The sequence below is a fragment of the Odontesthes bonariensis genome, chromosome 4, assembly GCF_027942865.1.
Source record: "Odontesthes bonariensis isolate fOdoBon6 chromosome 4, fOdoBon6.hap1, whole genome shotgun sequence".
Lineage (NCBI taxonomy): Eukaryota > Metazoa > Chordata > Actinopteri > Atheriniformes > Atherinopsidae > Odontesthes > Odontesthes bonariensis.
This window is the reverse complement of record NC_134509.1, coordinates 16,126,219-16,148,777: the sequence shown is the minus strand read 5'-3', so window position 1 is coordinate 16,148,777 and position 22,559 is coordinate 16,126,219. Positions and strand designations below refer to the sequence as shown.

The following is a 22,559-nucleotide window of genomic DNA, read 5'->3' as shown; positions in this document are numbered from 1 at the left end:
AAGCATCAGCAATGGCAAAGCATTTTCTATGAATCAAAGATAATAATGAACATGACACCTTAGAAACTTTAGAAAGGGACACCAAAGACTCTAATACCATGAAATTACATGTAAAACATATGTACAGTACATTCCATTCACACAATAAAAAATATACAATTAAAAACATTATGTACACAACAACTGTAGAATAAACAGCACAGGGTGCCAAATATTCAGAGGGGAATTCTTGGGTGGAAGTTCAGAGGCTTTCTCAGTTCAAATGCTCTTCCTCATCTGGAGCAGAAAACATCAACCAACTCTGATGCAGAACACAAAGAAATGCTTATATTCCAGGGCAGCTTCCTCTGTGATCTTCTGTTCTTCACAGCTAAGCTTTTTATTGGAACAGCCACACATATTTAATGGTACAGGTCCATTCATTAAACATCTTTTGATTTTTCTATTTGAGAAGAGGGATCCCTTGGATTTCCCTCTGCAAGTGTAGAAATAAACTCTTTGCTCTCGTTTCTATAAACTCATCTAATTGAATACTTTAAGACCATTTTGTCCAGGTTGGATTACCAAGTAGGCAAAGTAAACATTTTTTACAAAAAAAGTAACTATGATGAGTTGCAGAAGCTTCAGGGGGCTCCGAACTTTGTGCAAATTAACTACTTAAGTACAAATTTGTTTTTAAAAAGTTATAAGGCTGTAATTGGTCCAAAACCATGCAAAAGTGTGCGAATAGGCCTTCATGCTTTTCTCTTATCAGCCGTGAGTGATGTAAACACAGCCAATGATGCTCTTCTGTCTGTCCTTCAGTAGAGCAGGTCCAGAGAAGAAATTGTAGGTTCTTCAGGCTTCTTGATCTCTGGCTTGGGCATCTTAATACGACTCATCGCAACCACTCCACAGACAGCAAAGTGAGTCCCAATGCTGCCGACGCCAAGCCAGAAAGACCAGTCCAGATTGTCTTCCAAGACAACGAGGACGAAGAGGTTCTCCCGATAATTCGCCACCCGCTCTGTGAGACTGTGGTGTCTCACAGCTGCCAGGAAACACAAAACTCCCAGGGAACCAAAAACAGCTGGAAACAGAAGAGGGAGGATATCAGGCAGGCAAAACATTCTGGGAGAGGAATGCCAATGAAGAAATCACACTCACTGTTAAAAAGGAGAAATTTGAGAAACAAAACAGTCACAGCTATTAGAGAAAGATGATTTGGGTGAAGTGACAGAAAAGACAAAGCAGAAAAGTTAGGAACAGAATGGATGGTTTTTAATACTCTTCAGTGATTTCCTGTCTGCAGCACAGTTGCTTCCATACCAAGAAGATGCCGTAATATATAATGTCATCTGTTTATATTTATGAAGTCATCTGTTTACACTCTTGATATCATGATTATATTCATGATGTCATCTGTTCATATTCATGATGTAATCTTTATAGATTCATGATGTCATCTGTTTATATTTATGACATCATCTGTTTATATATATGATGTCATATGTTTATATTAATTATGTCATCTGTTTATATACATGATGTAATCTGTATATGTTTATGACAACAGTTTATGTATGATATCATCTGTTTATAATCATGACATCATCTGGTTATATCTATGATATCATCTCTTTATATTCATGACGTCATCTGTTTATGTTTATGACGTCATCGTTTATATGCATGATGTCATCTGTTTATGACGACATCTGTTTATGTTTATGACGTCATCTGTTCATATCTATGACGTTATCGTTTATATGCATGATGTTATCTGTTTATGTTTATCGCGTCATCTGGTCATATGTATGATGTCATCGTTTATATTCATGATGTCATCTGTTATTGTTTATGACGTCATCTGTTTATGTTAATGACGTCATCTATTCATGTCTATGACGCCATCAGTTTATGTTTATGACGTCATCTGTTCATATCTATGATGTCATTTATATTAATGATGTCATCTGTATATTTTTATTACATCATCAATTTATATATCTGCCATCTGTTTATGCTTATGAAATCATCCGTTTAAATTTATGATATCATGTTTATATGTATAATATAATCTGTTTTTATTCATGATGTCATCTCTTTATTTCTATGATGTCATCTGTTCATATCTTTGATGTCATAATTTATATTCATGATGGCATATGTTTATGCTTATTACTTCATTGGTTTATAGAATAGAATAGAAAAATACTTTATTCATCCCCCAATGGGGGAAATTCAAATTAGTCAAGTAAGTCAAAACATTATTAATATTTACAATGATTGTATATTAACAACAACAATAATACCAATTCTAATAAACATACTACTACTATCTAATAATAATAATTATAATAATTAGGGCCCGACCGATGTGGTTTTTTCAGAGCCGATACCGATACCGATAATTATGGAAATGGGAGGCCGATAACCGATATGTGCAACCGATAAATAGAAACATTATTCAATTATTAAATTAAAAATAGCACACACTGACACAAACTTTCATATCCATTAAATCTTTTTAATTGTAAAAATGAAAAGTGCAGGAAGCTGCCAGCAGCATTTGTAAAATAAAGCCAAACATAACTTAGAATAAAACGGGAAATAAAATAATAATATAAATACATAATTATCAGTAAAAAAATAAATCACTCCCTGCTATGAGAATACTTGAATATATGCTATTTTTATATTAAGAAGTAATAGAAAATGAACTGACTGAGAACTAAAAATCAAGTGTAGGGAGCTGCTTATAGCATTTTTAAACAGTAAAATAAACATAAACATCCCCGTACAACTTTACAATGAATCATCTGAGTCGCGTCGCGTATGGCTTCATGAAGTTGTTCACCTAACACCATGGTTGTTAGCGCAAGCCTGCTAGCTACCTGGTGGTGGTGTGACAGGTTACCCGTAACAAGATGTTACTCTAGATGTTTGAAACGCAGCGACTGGCCAAAACTTAATTCTATTAAAGTTAATTAAGAGGGACATTATGACCAATCACCGTTGGTTCTAACGTGCTGGGTAACCAGTTGTTATGGAACAAGATAGGCTCTCACACCAGCAGGCTATCTAGTAGCTAGCAGGCTTGCACTAACAAATGGTTAGTCTCAGGAACAAACAAACACGTTTTATTTGGTCTTCATTGACCATGGCTTTCAGAACGAAACGGCTGCAAAATTGGTTGTGAAAATTATATAAACTTATCGGTGGAAATTTATGGAAAGTATGGCCGATGCCGATATCCCCAAAATGCTAAATATCGGCCCGATATATCAGTGGGGCCGATAATCGGTCGGGCCTTAATGATAATAATAATAAATGACTAAATAAAGTGGAGTTTTAGATCTCCTGAAGTCCACCACCAGCTCTTTGGTCTTGGTGGTGTTCAGGAGCAAACAGTTATTTTTGGTCCAGTCAGTAAAGGCCTCCACACGGTCCCTGTACTCCCTCTCCTGTCCACCATGCACACATGCCACAACAGCCGTATCATCAGAATACTTCTGTATGTGGCAGGACTCTGAGTTGTACCTGAAGTCTGATGTGTACAGGGTGAAAAGAAAAGGAGCCAAAACAGTACCCTGCGGAGCCCCAGTACTGCATTCCAGTGTTCAAGAAACACATTTCCCCATCCTGACATACTGTAGTCTGGCAGACAAATAGTCTATAATCCATGATGTCAGGGAGGGGGCCACACCCATACCTAGCAGCTTGTCTTTCAGTATGGGAGGCTGTATGGTGCTGAAGGCACTGGAGAAGTCAAAGAACATGATTCTCACATATGAACCAGGCACATCCAGATAAGCATATGCCCAATGCAACATGTACAGAATCGCGTCTTCCACTCTTATGTGTTTCTGGTAGGCAAACTGGAGGGGGTGAAGATCCTCAGCAACCTGCAATCTCATGCGACGAACAAGGAGTCTCTCCAAGGTCTTCATGATATGAGATGTCAGAGCCACCGGTCTGTAGTCATTCAGCTCCACCGGTTGCCCTAATTTGGGCACTGGTATGAGACAAGACGTTTTCCACAGTACTGGGACTTTTTCCATCTGAATGCTCATATTGAAGAGCCTCTGAAGAGGGACTGCTAGTTGACCGGCACAGTCCCGCAGAAGCCTTTGACAGACTCCATCTGGGCCTGAAGCCCTCCCTGACTTAAGTCTCCTGAGCTCAGCTCCAATCTCCTCTATAGTTAGACACAGAGGTTGTAGCGGAGGGATGGCGACAGGAGTGATGTTGCTATCAACCATAGAGATGGGGGTGGGGTGCAGCTGGACAGAGGAGGGCTAGTGGTGGGAGTTGCTGCAGAGGTGGAGGTACAGCTGGACTGAGGAGGCCAGGTGGTGGGAGCAGCCACAGATGTGGAGATGCAGCTGTGCTCAGGATGCCTGGAGGTAGAAGCTGCTGCAGAGGTGGATGTGCAGCTGGGCTCGGGATGCCAGGCGGTGGAAGCTGCTGCAGAGGTGGAGGTGCAGCTGGACAGAAGAAGCCTGTTGGTGACAGTTGCTGCAGAGGTGGAGGTGCTGTCAGGCGGAGGAGGAGGCTGGGCGATGCAGGTTGCCGTTGAGGTGGAAGTACAGCAGGGCAGTGGAAGCAGTATAGAGGAAGCAGCTGTAGTGGTGGGGGTGGAGGGAGCCGCAGCAGCGGTGGAAAAAGCCACACTGTCAAACCTGTTGTAATAATGGTTGAAAGTATTGGCTCTGTCCACATCACCTTCTACAGACTGAGAGCTCTTCAGTCTGTATCCAGTCATGGTCCTCATGCCCCTCCACACCTCCTTGGTGTTATTGTTCTCCAGCTGTCTCTCCACCTTTTTCTTGTACTCCACCTTAGCTCGACGTAATGTCTTTTTAAGCTCATGTTGTACACTCCTCCGCCTTTCATCATCCCCATTCTGGAACGCCCTCTTTTTCTGGTTCAGGAGGTCTTTGATGTCACTGGTGATCCATGGTTTGTTATTTGGATAGCACCTTACAGTCCTGACTGGAATCACAGTGTCCCTACAGAAGTTAATGTAGTCTGTGATGGTGCTGACCCTCCTGTCCATGTCATTGTCCATTTTGTCTTCCTCCAGCAGTACAGCCCAGTCTTTGACATCAAAGCAGTCTCTCAATGCATCACTCGCCTCTGGTGACCACTTACCTGAAAGATCTGGTAGTAACAGGAAGTCTTTGTACACACGGACTGTATGTGGGTTGTAGATAGACCATGCTGTGATCAGATCTACCCAGTGGTGGAAGAGACACTGTCCTGTAAGCCTCCTTCACGTTAGCATAGAGCAGATCTAATGTCCTTTCTCCACGTGTTGGACAGTCCACATACTGTACAAAGCCAGTCAGGCAGGAGGATAGAGAGACGTGGTTGAAATCCCCTGTGATTGCAATGAATGCCTCAGGATGCTGGGTCTGTATCCTAGCAATGGCGTCATGGATGACGTTACACGCCGTTGTAGGTGCCACCCTCGGTGGAATGTAAACAACGATGACGACTGTGTATGGGAACTCTCTGGGCGCATAGAACGCACGGAAACCAACTGACCGCAGTTCGATGTCTGGACAACAAACCCTCTCCTTAACGGTCACATTGCGGGGGTTTACCCATCTCTGATTAAAGAACAGTATAACACCCCCGCCTTTCCGCTCACCGCCGCTCGTACTCAGGTCACGATCTGCTCGTACGGCTGTGAAACCGGGAATGTCCACACATGAGTCTGGTGCGTTGTCGTGCAGCCAGGACTCAGACAGACAGATCAAACTGCTCTCCTTATACAGTCGTTAGTTCCGCACAAGCGCCTCTAGCTCATCACACTTGTTTGGTAGTGAGTTAGCGTTTCCCATAATCACCGAGGGCAGAAAAGGTTTGTACCTCCACCACTCTGCCTTTTTGCCTTTAGTTTCGCTCCAGCTCTGAATCCATGGTACAGCTTTTTAAGCTCGGTCCGAATTGGATGTTTAATTCCGCGTCCAATCCTTGACAGTGCCAAAAGTTCTTCTCTTGTGTACACTGCTCTAGTAGTAGTGCACATTGTCAAATAATTAAAATAAAACAAAAAAGCAGATCAATGAAAATAACTAAAAATGTTTAGATAAATAATTAAAAATGACATATAATCATATAAACGACGAGAAAAATTGAGAGCTACATAGACTTGCTGCCGATAAGGCAGGCACATAGCAACGCTATGAATCATAAATAAATCATATCTATGATGTCATCTGTTTATGACATCATAAATATCTGCCATCTGTTTATGCTTATGAAATCATCTGTTTATGTTTATGGTATCATGTTTATATGAATAATGTCATCTGTTTATATTCATGATGTCTTCTGTTTATATATATGGTCATCTCTTTATTTCTATGATGTCATCTGTTTATGTTTATGATTTAATCGGTTCATGTTTATGACGTCATCTATTCATATCTATGATGTCATCTGTTTATGTTTATGACGTCTTCTGGTCATTTCTATGACGTCATCTGTTCATATCTATGATGTCATCATTTATATTCATGATGGCATGTTTATGCTTATGACGTCATCTGTTTATATCTATGATGTCATTTGTTTATTTCTATGATGTAATCTGTTTATTACATCATCTGATCATGTTTATGACGTCATCTGTTCATATTTTATATGATATAATCTGTTTATGACATCATCTATTCATATCTATGATGTCATCTGTTTATGTTTATGACGTTCTGGTCTTCTGGTCATTTCTATGACGTCATCTGTTCATATCTATGCCATCTGTTTATGACGTCATCTATTTATGTTTATGACGTCATCTGTTCATGTATATAATGTCATCATATTCATGTCATCTGTTTATGTTCATGACGTCATGTTTATATCTATGATGTAATCTGTTTATTTCTATATCATCTGTTTGTATTTATTTCATCTGTTTTTTTCTATGATGTCATCTGTTTATGTTCATGAAATCTGTTTATTTTTATGAAATCTTCTGTTTACGATGCAACATTGTAGAGACATATATCAGGGGGAAAGTGTTTAAGACATACAGTCCTCACATACCTGCAATGAAGTTCCACAAGTAAAGTCCTTTGTGGCCTTTGATGCTCTGGTAGGGAACCTTGCGTGCGTTGTAAATGCAGAAAGACAGACTGACCAGTGCGAAGCCCACAGCCACCAGCAGGAAAAGAATCCCCATCATGTGAAGGCCACCATTCAGTGTTCGCACAAGCTTTGGGAAAACTGTGGATTCCCACAGACACAAGGAAAGCTGGACTATGAGTATTGTCATGGTTTGGGTTTTGTTTTGTGCAGACGTGGTCTGTTTGCTCTCTTATCAGAGAGTTTTACGGTCACTTCCTGTGTATTTTTGAATAATTTCTCCATTTAGGTTGGTTTTGTTAATCACATTGATATGTTGTTAATCACTTTTGGATATATAACCCTTTTTCCTGCTTTGCTTTTACTAAACTCTTGTCTATAAAGATGACCATACTGACCTTGTTTTGAACCTTGCACTATCAATAAACTTATTGGTATAAATGGTATGATAATAAAAATTACAAAAAGTAATTTTGAATTTCCCCCACTGGCGGATGAATAAAGTATTTATCTATTCTATTTTATTATAAACAGCCTTTGGATTTTATTCTGATAGTGACTTTATTCTGGGTTCTCCATCCCTCAACAATAATAGAGAGAATCAACAAGGGCTGTGGGGAGAACATGGAGGTTTTCGATATACAGTGTAGGCTACTTAATAAGTAAATCCCATCAAGCATTAAAACTGTCTTTATTAATGATTCATTATACAACTATATAAAAGGGGGAAAAGGGATTTCCAGACTGGAAAAATCACAATGGCCGGTGTTTATTTGTTGTAAAATACTCGTTTTGGTACTCTAAAAATTCTTAACACATGGTTTTAATATCAAGTCTGCACATTTAATTTAACAGTGGACATTTTAGTATCACAAAAGTTCTACAGAAACAGCGAAAACAAAATTAGATTTCAGAATATAAACACATGGACATCCTGAGTGGGTTGCCTGAGTAAGTCATTTCAAACTCATGTCATGGTTGTATCCTGCCGATCAGTGAGCTATTGGTCGTCTGACGGCTTATTTGGAAAAGAAAAAATATATCCATGGTAGTTAAGATACTTTATAAGTTATGTAGACGATATCTTACTGTAGATTTTGGAGCGCCTGTTCCCGAGTCCGCACTTCTTGGTCTTCCCTCCCTGGAACAAACCGTAGTAGATGTGCCCGATGAACTGTTCCATCTCAGGATGGGACGCATTCACTATCTCCGCTCCGGTTTTACACAGGATCCGCCCGGTAACCCACCGCTCCGTGGACAGGGCCACCACCAGGAGAACCACCGAGCAGGCACACAGCACTGAGGCCACCGAGAATACCACTCGTTTCCACAGAGAAGGCATATTACGAGCCCATTGTGCCCCGAGGAAGGTAATACGACGCCGGGCAGCGACCGCGGGACGCGCTCGGTGATCAACATGAGTTTATATAGTTTGATAAATGAAAAACATTCATAATAAGAGAAAAAAAGGCTTTTGCTCTTAGTGCGACGTTGCTTGTATTGATATGTAAGAGACACGAGAGGAGAAACTAAATATATGGCGGTCAAGGAGATCCCTTACCGGGAGAAACTGTATCCGCGTCCGGGGCGCCTGTTTCTGCTCCCTCACGCACACACAAGCACACGCACACACTTTTCTTTATTCATGTGATGAATTAACCTTTGCAACTTGGCATTTAAAGGCAAGAATTGATGTGTCCAAATGCTGACCTTAGTGGCAGATGAAGCTGTAAAAACCAAATGAACGAATTTAATTGTCCTCTTTGATTGTTATAATTCAGACACTAAAGGTCAACTTAGAGCATCCAAACACGTGGATTTGCATGTATGCATATGGTCCCCACATCCTTTTCTTGCAAGCTCCACCAATTAAAGCAAAGCCTGTTCATATCAGTGTTAAAACTAACCATGGAGTTTACACACATATTAGGCCATATTTTTAAGACTCCTTCTCAACTCAGCATTATCATTGTTAACCTGCCATAAGGCTTTAGAAAATTATGTATGTTTCTTACTTTAAATGCACTTAAAAGCAGAAACATCACTGTTTGTATCTACATTTAATATATACTGGAATGTACACTTTACGTACAACAATTTGATCTAGCTTGTTGTTCTTTAATGTAATGGTGCGATTTGTTATGTTTGGCTTTTGTATCATTCTTTTTGTAATTGCTTACCATATTAGGGTTAAATCTTTTCAGGTTTTCAATTTAAATCTACTGTCCTTTATCATTTCTCAGCTGTTTAGTTGAGCTATTATTTATGTCTGTTCAGGCCCGTAGGCAGGGGGGGTTCGGGGGGTTCGACAAACCCCCCCACGGTCCCGAGAAGTCTGGTCGTGGCAGGTGATGAATTAACAATTACTGATATGAGCGGCGCAAGGATTCCTTACTTATGATGTACAATAGCCTACACATTAAGGGTTGTTATAATATGTTTGAATGAAAACACCAATGAACACAGTATTTCATCGATCAATGATTTTTGAGAAACACTGTATAATGAACAGATAGACAACACATGTGAAAACATTAATACAACTTGTTCAGGGGGTAATTTCGAACATTTGCATGGAAACAGCCACTCGACAGAATTTCAAAATTCAAGAATTCCACTCTGGAGGCCGGAATAAGCGATACGTAGGCAATCCCCTGCCCTTCAAACACAAAAGTGGCTGCAGGAAGCAGAACGAACGCAAAGAGCAAGATAGAAGGGTGACTAAACTGCCCAAATTATCTTCATTTGGATTTGTGGCCAAGAGTGTTCAGAGGACGCTACGACTCTGACCCCCATCCCAACAGCAATGAGCGGGAAACTCAGCCACCACGGTAGGCTAATCACGTAACGTTTACCGTCTGGTATAGCCTAATTAAGTGACATGGCTATTAAACGTCATAAAATGCACGTATAGGCCTATAGGCTAAGGCAGCATCTAGGTTGATATTGTAAACTATTTGCAGGATGTAGTCGGAAAATAGCTAAAGCTAGATAGGCTAAACGTTAAGCTTAGCATATCTAACGAAAATAGACCCCCTGAAGAAGTTGTATTAATGTTTTCACATGTGTTGTCTATCTGCTCATTATACAGTGTTTCTCCAAAATCATTTTGATCGATGAAATACTGTGTTCATTGGTGTTTTCATTCAAACATATTGTGAAACTTTTAATGTGTGTAGCCTATTGTACATCATAAGTAAATTTCCCTCCACTATTTAAAAAAAAACCAGCTCCGGGTTTGGCCCGGGGTGTAAATCAGTGTCGGACCGCCACTGTGATGAGTTAAACATGAAAATGGCTTAGTGGGTAGGCCTGTGAGAGCCCAAAGACCTTACGGTGCAGGCCCGTAGGCAGGGGGTGTTCTACAAAGTCTAAAAAGATGCATGTGGAGGCATTACAAAAATGTATATATTAATTCGTATTCTTCATAGAAAATGTATACATTCTTTGAATACAATACTGCCTGAAACAGTTATCTACAGTCTCCGTTTCTTACTTTGAAATCCTCTCAAAAACGCAGGAAATACCATTTCAGAGGGTTGAATTTTCAAAATTTCACGGGGGGCATGCCCCCCCTAGAACAAAGTCCCAAAATATACAAAAAGAACCCCCTCCCAAGCAAAATCCTGGCTACGGGCCTGCTGTTGTGCATTGTTGATGCCATTAAAGGGACACTATGTAATAAATTAAGTCATTTATTAGCTCAAATCAACATATTCATTCATAAGTTAGTTCTCATTGGTGTAAAATGATCTCTGTCAAAAATCTCACTTATCCTCCTGAGTGAAGAATAACTTGTCTGTATCTACATAGAGCAGGTAAGCTCTATGGAGGCTGCCATGTCCTTCCGCTCTATGAAAAATGACGAAGTGCCGAGAGGGACATAAAGCACTTCGAATCGCGATTTCCCCACCAGGCCTACAAGCAGAAATGACGTCATTGTGACGTCATTTCCGCCAAATGGCTTATTACAGCCGCTAATGCTAAATAGATTTTATTCCTTGGCACATATGTCTTTGTGTTCATTAGCTTTCTTTTTGTAAGTGCATCATCTTCTTCTTTTTATTATTATTCCTATGCTCCCCCTGGATATCTTCTTTTTGGCGTTATGCTCACATTTGTAAACTGTTATTTTGTTGATTTACTAATAAAGTTTAAAAAAAAAAAAATGCTAAATAGATTTTATCTCGTAAATGATCCCACTAATAATGCATTGATTGTTACCAAACTTCTGCCGTAGTACACATAGGCTCTTAGCTCACAAAACGAGGCATTAGAAAGTTTGTAAGTTTACCGGGAGTTTATTTACCGCTGCTAATGCTCCGATTGCTAACACAGGCTAATGCTAACGCTGCGTCAACGTCACTTCCGGTAACTCCCGGAAGATGACTAATTGCATTGCTTGCACACCAAAGGAGATGTTATGTTATCTGACATGTTATCTGTCATCTGTATTCATAGTGTTGTTGTATGTGTGTTATATAATCCTTTGTACTGTGTGTCTTGATTTCTTTTTGTTTGTATGGACCTTGAGTCTGAAGCTATAGCTTCTTGAATCTTGACACATTCCGCTTGCCGTAGTTCAAGAAGTTGCAGCGCACATTTGAAAACGTGAGGCGCTAGAGAGCAAATTCATTCAACTTTGCAAAATAAAATTGCACCACTAGATGGGGGAAGAAATTACATAGTGTCCCTTTAAAGATATTCGAAAGAGCTTTTCATAAAGTGTGAAACGTAATTTCGGCGCTTTTGGTGACATCTGCTGATGAGAGTGTATAGCTACAGTCAGAGTGGCTCTGGCTACAGTGCGTGATGACGCCAAGCGTGTGACGCGATCTCCCAGGCAGCAGCTCAGACCGTTTGGTGAAGATGGCGGACTCGCTGTCGACAGGTATAGGAGAGGAGAATGAAAAGGAGAAGGAGGGCAGGCCGAGGGACAGAAAGCCTGCCAAAACGGACAAGAGCAAGGAGAAAGACGGAGTCACCGAGACGCTTAGTTCCAGTGATAAAAATGGCGGCAGTCAGGGCCAGAAACGCAACCTGTCAGGTGAGAAACTGATTTCCTCAGCCATGGACCCTCAGCTTGTCAAACTCTTAACAGGCTTATAAAGTTATTTGCCTGTAAACCAACTGGATATTTATAATCTTTGCAGTATGACGTTTCTTTGGTACGCAGATACAATTACAATCGCTGAAACTGTGCAGCTCAGCGCGCGGCTCTTGATCTGGTGTTGTAGCTACACCTACTGTTTGTGAAACACTAAGCTTGACTAAAATAACGCCAGGAGGATAAGCAGTGACATCTGCATCCAAATCACATGTAGCAGTTGGATTCCTGACTGTCGGTGTGACAGTGTAACTGTTTCAATTAATTCAGGGGTCCCCATAAGCCAGTTTGCTTCTGTCAAACTAGATGTTGTTTTTGCGCATGCGTACTGAGAAATACGGCTGGATAGTGGAAACGTTCTGTACGTGGCTGAAAATAATATGGGCACCCATACACACATGCTTAGCTCCCGCTCCTTAGAGCACACGTTTTTGTTTTTAATTTGATGCAGGAAAAGTCCCTCTGCACCTTCTCTGTTTACACAGCACATTTACGGAAATAAGCCATAGTTTATTTTACATACCCATGTCTCTTACATTGCCTACAATTTCCGTTTGCATCTCCGCTTAATGGATGCTGGGTTCCAGACTTTCCATTCATTTGATGTAGCTTTCATTTGCCTCTTGCCATGTAAACACAAATCTTTAATCTTTACTTACTCTATATACAAACAAGTTGTTAAGTACAGACACAGTGAGCAAAGGATGCTGAGAGCTTGGAGCACAGTTTGAACTTTGATGGAGATGGCTCTTGATTTATGGTTTAATCAAATGAAGTGAACAAAACTTGTCGTGTGAGTAGTAAATGACCAGATTGATGTGAGCAAATTATAACTAGTTATATATGCAAGGCAAGAGTAAATGAAGGAACATTATTAACAACTTCCTAGTAGAATGGAAGCTTCTTTGAACATGTTAAAGGAACACAGAGAACTCAAGTGAAATCAAATGGCTTCTAAAGCTTCATCATAAGCTTAGTACCTTCGAGGTGAACCAGAGCCCCAGTTGTGAGCCTGGCCCTCTCACCAAACACCAGGGGCCAACCTCACAGTTCCTCTTTTTCATGGTATAAGGCAATCGAGAGATATCACTGAACTGTAAAGTTACCCTCGCTTTACCAGGTGATCGTGACAAGATCAAAGCAAAGCTCAAAGAAGGAGTTTCATTGTCAGTGTCAGTTTTTAACTTATATCTAACATTTTTTTTCTCTTTCTCTCTGTATTTCCAGACCTGTCTTTGGTCAGATTTATAACTACTGAGCTCACCAGAGGCTACTTCCTTGAACACAATGAGGCCAAATACACAGAGCGCAGAGAGAGGGTGTACACCTGCCTTCGCATCCCCAAGGAGCTGGAGAAGGTAATCGTACAAGTAACTTAGTTTAAAGCAATTGTGTCACGTCGAAATGAATTGTATTTAGTTTCTCTCCCATTCTCTTTCTCTAGTTGATGACTTTTGGCTTCTTCCTCTGTCTGGATACCTTTCTCTATGTGTTCACACTGTTGCCCCTCAGGGTGATTCTGGCCCTTTTACGACTCCTCACGGTGCCATGCTGTGGCCTCAGGTACCATATGCTCTTAGATATTAGGAATGCTGTTTCCCAAAAAATTATTTGATGCGTAACCATAACGCAAAAATAGTTCACTCTACTTTTAAATGAGTTGCAAACATCTTTATAATTTGAGTCCACAGCCCAAGTTTATTAGATTCATAAAAGGCTGTTTTTGCTGCTGTCAACCTATCATGCTGCGTTACTCTAAGTCTTTGGCTGTATTATTTACTGATGATTATGTATGTTCATCCACTTGTTTGGTTTATGTTATTAAAGAAGAGCTACAACTTTGTCAAGCCAGTAGATGTTAATCAGAGATAATTTTAGAGCTAGTTTTGTCCAACAGAACAGGAACTGTTTAGTTTCCTGTGGATGGCAAAGAAGCTAATCCTGAGAGCATCAAATGCCCCGGTGATGATGAGAACTGTCAAAAAGCTGCAGATTAATTTGGTGTCAGTCGACTGAATGTTTTAACTCTTCAAGAAAGTGAACATCTGTACAAAGTGGGAACTGATGCGTAGATTATTTACCTGTTGATAAGAAAAAAACCTCTGGAGGGCAGCAGAGTTCTGTCTGCCTGAACAGATGATAATAACCTGCCTGTTGCGGCTCTGCTCTTGATGGTATTTTCCATAATATGCATTGTGTTTAGGGGCTCCCGCTTGCTCCAGCCAGCTCAGGTGTGCGATGTGCTGAAAGGCTTTATCATGGTGCTGTGTTACTCGATGATGAGCTACGTGGATTACTCAATGATGTACCACCTCATCAGGGGACAGTCTGTGATCAAACTCTACATCATCTACAACATGTTAGAGGTACAACCAGATCATGCTTTCTCTTGTTTTTATCTGATTATACTGTACCACCAGTCACCTTAAGATATGCCCCCCCCCACGGTTATCCTGTCATTATTGTGTTGTCAGGTGGCGGACCGCCTGTTCTCATCATTTGGCCAGGACATCCTGGACGCTCTGTACTGGACAGCCACAGAGCCCAAAGAGAAGAAGAGAGCGCACATAGGCGTGATTCCTCACTTCCTCATGGCTGTGCTCTACGTCTGTATCCTCACTGAGATGAATCTGGGATTTATCTCAGCCAGTCAGCATGTCTTTATTATGAGCTCCTGAAGGAGTCCAAAGTGGAGGAAAAAAACACTACTTATCTTTTGTTTTCTTTTTTCTTTTTTTGTTATATATATGTAATCGATTAATCTTTTGGTGGATTCCAGTCTAACTGTAAGTTGTTGGCAGTGTTCTGTATATTTTATAAAAAGTAAACTGAGCATCTGTTCTCAGAAAAATCAAGCAATGTGAAACTGTCAAATGTCAATCTAAAAAGTGGTGTTTTTATTCATTTGTTTTTAATGTTCATTTCATTTAGTAACATTTACAACATTTTCATGGATTGAATGTGTAATCAGTAATGAAGTAATCATTACTTCATCTAACTAGTAGTGCATGTTAATTGGCTGAAGGTAAAAGTAACAGAAAGCAGAATGTTCTTCTACTAAACGTACAACAAGTGTGTTTTCCTCAGCAGTATTTAATCAGTTCTTCATGCCATCCTTATCATGGTTCAGGCCACAACTCTCAATGTAGCCTTCAACTCCCACAACAAGTCTCTGCTCACCATAATGATGTCAAACAATGTGAGTATGATGCACAGTCCATATATAAAAGCTTTGTGCTGCAGCTTGAATTGAGTCGTGACGTTTTGGGTCTCTTTGCAGTTTGTGGAGATCAAAGGAAGTGTGTTCAAGAAGTTTGAGAAGAACAACCTTTTCCAGATGTCTAATAGTGGTGCGTGGTGACAGATGTTTTCCACAAAAATCATACCTTTTAAAAAATAAAAATAAATTTTTTTGGCCTTCAGCCTTTAAACTAATCCAAGGTAAATTTCTGGAATTGAGTTCAGCGGCAGTAAGCATAAAGTAGGTTAATCCAGGATTGATTTGTTTGTGTCCAACAGACATAAAGGAGAGGTTCACCAACTACATCCTCCTGCTCATTGTGTGTCTGAGAAACATGGAGCAGTTTTCATGGAACCCTGGTAACTAATGCAAGCCCACACGTAGGATGCTATTTATAGAATAAACACTATGTAGTATACTATCCTGCAGATAAATGCATATCACATCAGTACTTATGGGCCCATTCTCAGATATTTTCATTGTCGCCAAGCTGTCACATTTCTTGGATTTCTCTCCACTTTTAAACGTAGCGTTGAATTAATTATTTGTACTGATTCACCTTTGGTGTGTTTGTTTTCAGACCACTTGTGGGTGCTCTTTCCAGATGTAGTCATGGTTATAACTTCAGAGGTTGCCGTGGATGTCGTTAAACACGCCTTCATCACTAAATTCAATGACATCAGTGCTGATGTGAGTCGTTTCTATTTACTTTTACAGTCTTTTTATTTTGGATGTTGTGCAATTTGGGTCGAGTGCAGCAAGCCAGCAATCTTCAAGAAGGAACAGATTTTGAATAATTCCCCACTGTCTCTCTGGGATTCTTATCCTACTCAACTGACTGAGGTGTTTTGCAAACTGGTATTTTCCCCCCTCTCTTTTACACTCCTGTCCATCCAGCCCCTCACTCCACATACTATCTGCTGTAGTATGACAGAGAAAGTGTGAGTCTGCTAAGCCCCTTTTCCTCATTTCATCCTCACCTTGTTGGTTTCCCACCTGCTTTCCTCATGTGTTGTTTTCTTCTTTGATTTCTTTCAAGGCCCAGTCATAGTTATGTAACAGAGACCCGCCCCACAGGAAGGGATTAACAGTTTATCTTCAAATTGTCAAATCTGATCACACAACCTCACCTCGTCTGAGTCCAAGCCCTTTAACAAATGCTAGTCCACTTGTAATGGTAATCCATGTGTGCACGTTTTTACTTTGGACTTTTTTTGTCACAGGCGTTGCTAAAAAGGCTCATGTCCTGCCACAGACTTTACTGTACCCAACCTCCTATGGTGGGATACTGTAAAGTAAACGAGAAGCAGATACACTTCAAGCTGAAAAGTTCACTTTTCCGTCATCTGTTACAATGAACTCACCCTGTTCTCCATGACTGTATATTTGTTTGATGTTGTCTGCCTGTGCTTAGGAATACTGTCACTCTGTATTGTTTTCCAGGTATACAGTGAATATCGAGCCAGCCTCGCTTTCGACCTTGTGAGCAGTCGACAGAAAAATGTGAGTGAAAAAAGGCGACGAGTTGTTTCTCCGCCACCTCTTTACCTCTGTTTCTTTGGACCACCTCTAAGAAACAGACGTACAGGACAGTGGTGCGTGCACAGTTTTAGGTTATGCACACGTAACCTAAAACATCATCAGACATCTTCTACTTGGCTTCTTATTCATTAGTAAAAAATGATTCAATATGTGGAGTTTAATGACAATTTCTAAAGAGTTTGGACTTCACCAAACCCCAGAAGGGGGTCAAGCAACAAATATGACTCCAAAGCCGTTCTCACACGGGCACCGGAGTCGTGAAATGTTCCAAAGATGTTCGATTTAGCTGTTAATATACATCCCAATCCTCCCCTGGTTGTTAGTTGTGGGTAGTGAGTAAAGGAATGATGCTGCAAATGCAAGTGGCAGAAATGAGCTCACCTTTAGGGATAGGGTGAGGAGCTCAGAGTAGAGTCGCTGCTCCTTCGCACCAAAATGGACAACTTGTACACTCCCAGACCCACAGTTTTCGTACTTGTACATCAAAGTATTTTTAATCCCTGCATTTAAAATCTCATCAACCAATTTCTAGATATAATAACTGCATTGAAATGTCTGTTTTTGTGTAATCCACTCAGTGACAATCTATTATTATTATCCACTGGTGATAAATATACCCACACAGCCTCTAAAAGTATAAATAACAGACCAGTATGTCACACTACAAACTGTCTCATCATCTCATACAGCAGAAGCATCCTTATAAAATGCAGTCATTACGCATTCTGCAAATTTATTTATTTTTTTTTTTGCTCTAATCATATTGTTGGAGAGGAAGACTCTCATCCCCTCCTGGTTTTTAATGTCAAAATTTGATTAAAAATGTTATGTGCTGAGTAATTCATTGATTTAGGTAGTAGAACAATGCTGCTTGTTGACGCTTTAGATGATGATGTGATAAATGCGTCCACAGGCTTACACAGACTACAGCGACTCAGTGTCCAGGAGAATGGGCTTCATCCCTCTTCCTTTAGCTTTGCTGGTCAGTCATTCTTTCTTTGAAATTGATGATGATGTGTATAAAGTATGATTAGCTAATGCTTTTGTCTTTTTATTCCAGCTGATCAGAGTAGTGACCAGCTCAGTGAAGATCCAGGGTTCACTCTCCTTTATGTGTGTGCTCCTTTTTTACTTGGGGTAAGTACTGAACATTATGTCTGCAGCATTTATATGTTTCCAAATGTTTGTATATGTTTTTAGATTTTTCAGTTAGAATATGCCACCTTGTTCCCAACTTTGAATGTGTCTTTGTGTGCAGGATGATCACTCTGAAGGTGCTGAACAGTATTGTTCTCCTTGGAACATCTTGCATGTTCGTGAAAGAGGCTAACATGGAAGAAAAACTCTTCGATCCACCTCCCTCTGTCTCCTCCAGCCGAGCAAACTCCAGAGCTCACCGAACAAAACAAGTCCACACTGCACCACAACAAGGTTGTTCATCTCTCTCTGTCACATCCCTGTTAATAAATGGCTTGATACAATTTCACACGAATGTATTCTTCTGCTGATAATTTCTCTCATCGCCCTCTCCAGCAGAGCCCACGACTGACAAAGTAGGAATATCCCTGGCATCAGACTTTTCTCAGCCTACAGTTGCGGCAGAGAGCGCCGCACCCGTTCTCCCCAAGAGTGACTCGGACACATTCCTGACAACTCCGGATGAGGAGGATGACAACAAAATCATAAACACTGATACCGGATTGGAAGGAGATGGACTCAAGCACAGACCACCCAAAAAAGACTTGTTGGAGATCGACAGATTCACCATCTGTGGCAACCGAATAGACTGAATGCTGTAGGAGCCACCAGTCGGTGCAGTGTCCTGGCAACACAGTAGGGTTCAGGGATCAGACAAGGGTCATTGAGCATGCTCAGACCTGACTCTTTCTAATGCGCCTGACTCCTCAACTATTTATTTATTTATTACTGACAAAACCAGCCAAGGCATAAAGCTGTTACATCGGAGGCCTCATCAGGCGTCTCCAGCTCATCCTGGACGTGTTCGATGAACCAAGTAGACTCTGACAGTGGGTCGTGGTTGTCGTGGCAACACACAGGCCCGCTTGCTGATGACGGGGGGGAAACACGGGTGACGCAAGCTGCAGTTGGAGAAAAGTGCAGAGGAGAAATCAAATGTGATTGTTTGAGCATAACAACCAGACTGTGTATAGGTGCGTGTTCAAGAGCACAATTATACACACAGCGAGGAGTTGTTTTTAGAAAGAACAAAATTTGTCAGTTTAACGATTTTTTTTTTTAAATTTTATTTCCAATCTGACAAATTCAAATATTTGAGACTAAACTTTTTATTACAGATTACTTTTTCTAAATTTACCATGTTCATCTGCAGGACCATGACTGAGTCACATGAACACTTTTGAAATTTTAAAGTCACCCTGTGAACACGAACTAAAACATATTCAAAGAGATCTTGTTTTACTGGAGTTGCAGCGACGAGCGCAGTTTAACATGTTGAATGTAGCAGCTGTGACATTAAGAACGTGTTTTTTTTTTGTTTTTTTTGCATGAACGCATCATCTCCACCGTTGGAGTGTTAGTGCAATGCCGTGTGTGTTGATCTTCTTACTTTGAAGCACTGAGAAGATGGTGCCTATTTGTTGAGGTGCGAGTCTTTATCCACAGATATTTCAGTTATTTTTCCCCAACATGCTTGATTTTTACTTTAATAGTTCAACCATGCAGCCTGACAATTATCAATAGCAAACACAGACATCAATAACTCGTGTTGGAAACTGTGGTCTGATCCTTAGATTTGTGGTGTGTGCTCTTCCAGTTCCTCTCTGTTATAAAGAATTACAGAAAAGTTTTCGTATAAACATTGCAACCTGAGTACAAAAGATGTTTGTGTATCCATTGAAAATATGCTGGCTGATCATATCATGTCAACATAGGCCTTGGTTTGTCCCTCTCATGTGTTATCAGTATTTCTAAATATAAGCAAAGAGGCGGGCCAAAAACAGCTTTTGTTCTCACCCAAGCTGTGAACCAAAATTTTTATACAAATTGTTAGTTGTTTTGTACAAAACAACACATCCACGTCTTACTCGTTAGATGTGATGCAAGTGAGAAGAGAGGAAGGATACCTGGAGAGCAGTACAAGTGAAAGAAGGTGCCCACGACTAAAAAGTGATGGGACACTTATTTGATATTGGATTGGTGATGGTTCAGATTGGTGCTGGTAACAGCCTTCCTATAGTTTTCAGAAATAACTGGTATTTGTTACTTAATTGTGATTCATATATGCAGGTAATGCATGAGAGGCACAAGCAGGGCCAAAGTCAAGGTTCTCTATAGGAACGCAGTGAAGTAGATAAGTGCATACTTGTGAAAGAAGCATGAAGCAGGGTGAATGCATTTTGAGTGTGAGAGGTGTGAGAGGTCATTTGCTCTGCGTGGACGGATCTCCCAACGACGTGTATGAATCGGACATATTGATGTTTTTATTTTTTCATGTACAACTTATCTGTGTAATGCCTCTCCTTATACGATACAAGGAGAATAAAACAACACTTTGTTTTGTAAAGCTTTCTGGTTTGATTTAAATGCTTCTGTGTGTGTGAGAGTGAGAGAGAGTGTAAAGCAGGGAATAGTGGCGGTTGTTTCGGTGAAACGAGTCACTGCACTCTCTGTTAACAGGGAAAACACTGCAGTCCACTGTTCGCCTGAGCAGATGTATGGAGAGGGTCCCTGTCATCACATATTCACACTCACTGGGACTATTTTGGTGTCTGAATACGGGATATTTTGTATTAAGTCATCATCCTTTACGTTACATGTTGTGTGAAGTGACACAATAGAACAGGATGGAAGAGATCACAGTGGTATTCGGAGACTTCAAAGCAGTTTTTCCAAGACTACTCGCTTTAACCAGCTTGTATTGTGACCAGACTTTGGGTGTTCCCCCTTTTAACTAAAACTTCACGTGTTTGCCAAACACCATCCAGTGATCAGGCTGCAGAGTCCATGAGCTTCTTCGGTTTATACTCACAACAAGCAGTTTTGGAGACCAAACAAATGCTTTGAAAAAAAGATTAAAAATCCAAGACGATTTGTAAACTGTCAGTAAATCAGAATGCATTGATTTGAAAACGGTTTAAACTATAGTGGAAGTTGAAAATGGTGCAGACTAAACGGAGTAAAAAAGTAAAAATACGGAGAAAAAGGATGTCCTATTTTGAGCAAAATATTTAGCTCCAAAACAATGTCCGTACCATTTAGCATCAATGGTTTATTTGCAGATGTGAACATTGATCATGTCATGCGCACCCAAGCGCTGGCTTTTGCACCGTAATCCAATAGCAAGAATTATCTTTTTTTGGCTAAGAGGAGCTCACAATTCCCCCAAAAATATCTTAAAAATGTGGTTGTGTTAGTTTTCCACTTCACCTCAGCCCTTCTTAAAGCAGCTCAGGCAAAAGAGGAGGTTGTTTTCTGCTTTTTTTTTATTATTGTTTTTCTTTTTCTTAAATTAGCATTTGGTGGATAAGAACTGTGTTCGCTGACGATGCTTTTCAGAAAGGCTCCTGTGTTCATTTTTATTACAAAGTGCCCCCAAAAACATGTTGTTTTATTTTTTTTAGCCTTGTCCCCAGTGTACAGAGATTTCTCTGAATCTTTTAATGCTATTATACACAGAAGATGATGAAAAGCCCAAATACTTTGCAGGGCTCTGGGTGGGCTTTATTCAGAGGAGAGGGAGGAAAGGAAAGCAGCCAGAGAGTTGGGAGATGTCATGCAGCAACAGGTCAACTCCCCCACGTGAGTCACCCTGCGCCCTGAACTTTGCCCACTCTGTACATATTTCACAACAAATCATAGCACTGGCCTGCTGCTAAATTACCTAATTGGTTTTGAGGTCTTCTCCTTGTTTTTTTGTTTTTTGCAGTCTTAAAAATAACATTGTTCTAAAAAACCTAACAAGTCTCAGTTTTGATCACTGATATGTCATTTCAGTATATCAAATACTGGGTTTACGTGATTTGCAAATAAATGCATTCTCTTACTATTTTACACAGTATTCAAACTTTTTGGGGGAATGATCACAGGCTGACCATATCCTTTGTAGAGTCAGCAAAAAGTAACTCCAAAGCTGTCAAACAAAAAAGGAATCAGGAAAGCTGAATCGAACATACACTGACAGTTTGAGTTTAAAAGAAATGCTTTATTAAAATAAATATTATTTATGCTGTTATAAGTTATGTTGCCAAAACCGGGTAATCCCTCATGTGCAAATATTAAGTATTCAGCTATTTCAACTGAATTACAATATTAAAGAATTATTCTCTTAACACAACTGTGATGTGCCATTTTGACGTTCTGGAAAAATGAACCAAACAAATATTGGACTGAATATGGGCCAATATGTGACACTTTGTTATCAAGATCCGCACAAACACTTCTCAGATGAACAGTTTTCATCATGAATGAATTCCTGAATGGGCCTACCGGACAAAGACCAGGGGCCAAGAGGGGGTCAGGTGGAGGTTGGTCTTCAGTTTATCAGAAAATCTCAGAAACAATGTGACCTCAATTAATCTCAACAAAATTACACGAAACTGTCCCAAAAGA

The 22,559-nt window shown here is 40.2% G+C and overlaps 2 protein-coding genes across 3 annotated transcripts; one reads left to right on the top strand and one right to left on the bottom strand.

The window, feature by feature from the left end:
* Positions 1 to 181: 181 nt before the first annotated feature.
* clrn2 (clarin 2) lies at positions 182 to 8,578 on the bottom strand. Its single transcript, XM_075464449.1, has 3 exons — positions 8,170 to 8,578; positions 7,042 to 7,221; positions 182 to 1,069 (listed from the first exon to the last, which is right to left on the bottom strand). Exons 1-3 carry the CDS (start codon positions 8,420 to 8,422, stop codon positions 801 to 803), a joined length of 702 nt encoding a protein of 233 aa, XP_075320564.1. The 5' UTR covers positions 8,423 to 8,578; the 3' UTR covers positions 182 to 800.
* A 3,319-nt stretch (positions 8,579 to 11,897) lies between these two features.
* Positions 11,898 to 21,919, top strand: tapt1b (transmembrane anterior posterior transformation 1b). 2 transcript variants are annotated; one of them, XM_075463197.1, is made up of 14 exons: positions 11,898 to 12,127; positions 13,415 to 13,545; positions 13,632 to 13,750; positions 14,391 to 14,553; positions 14,662 to 14,797; positions 15,289 to 15,386; positions 15,468 to 15,537; positions 15,707 to 15,787; positions 16,009 to 16,118; positions 16,872 to 16,931; positions 17,884 to 17,952; positions 18,031 to 18,107; positions 18,229 to 18,401; positions 18,507 to 21,919. In XM_075463197.1, exons 1-14 carry the CDS (start codon positions 11,950 to 11,952, stop codon positions 18,758 to 18,760), a joined length of 1,719 nt encoding a protein of 572 aa, XP_075319312.1. In that variant the 5' UTR covers positions 11,898 to 11,949; the 3' UTR covers positions 18,761 to 21,919. The 2 variants fall into 2 exon arrangements, with proteins under 2 accessions (XP_075319312.1, XP_075319311.1); XM_075463196.1 differs by having other exon boundaries at positions 18,504 to 21,919.
* Positions 21,920 to 22,559: the final 640 nt, after the last annotated feature.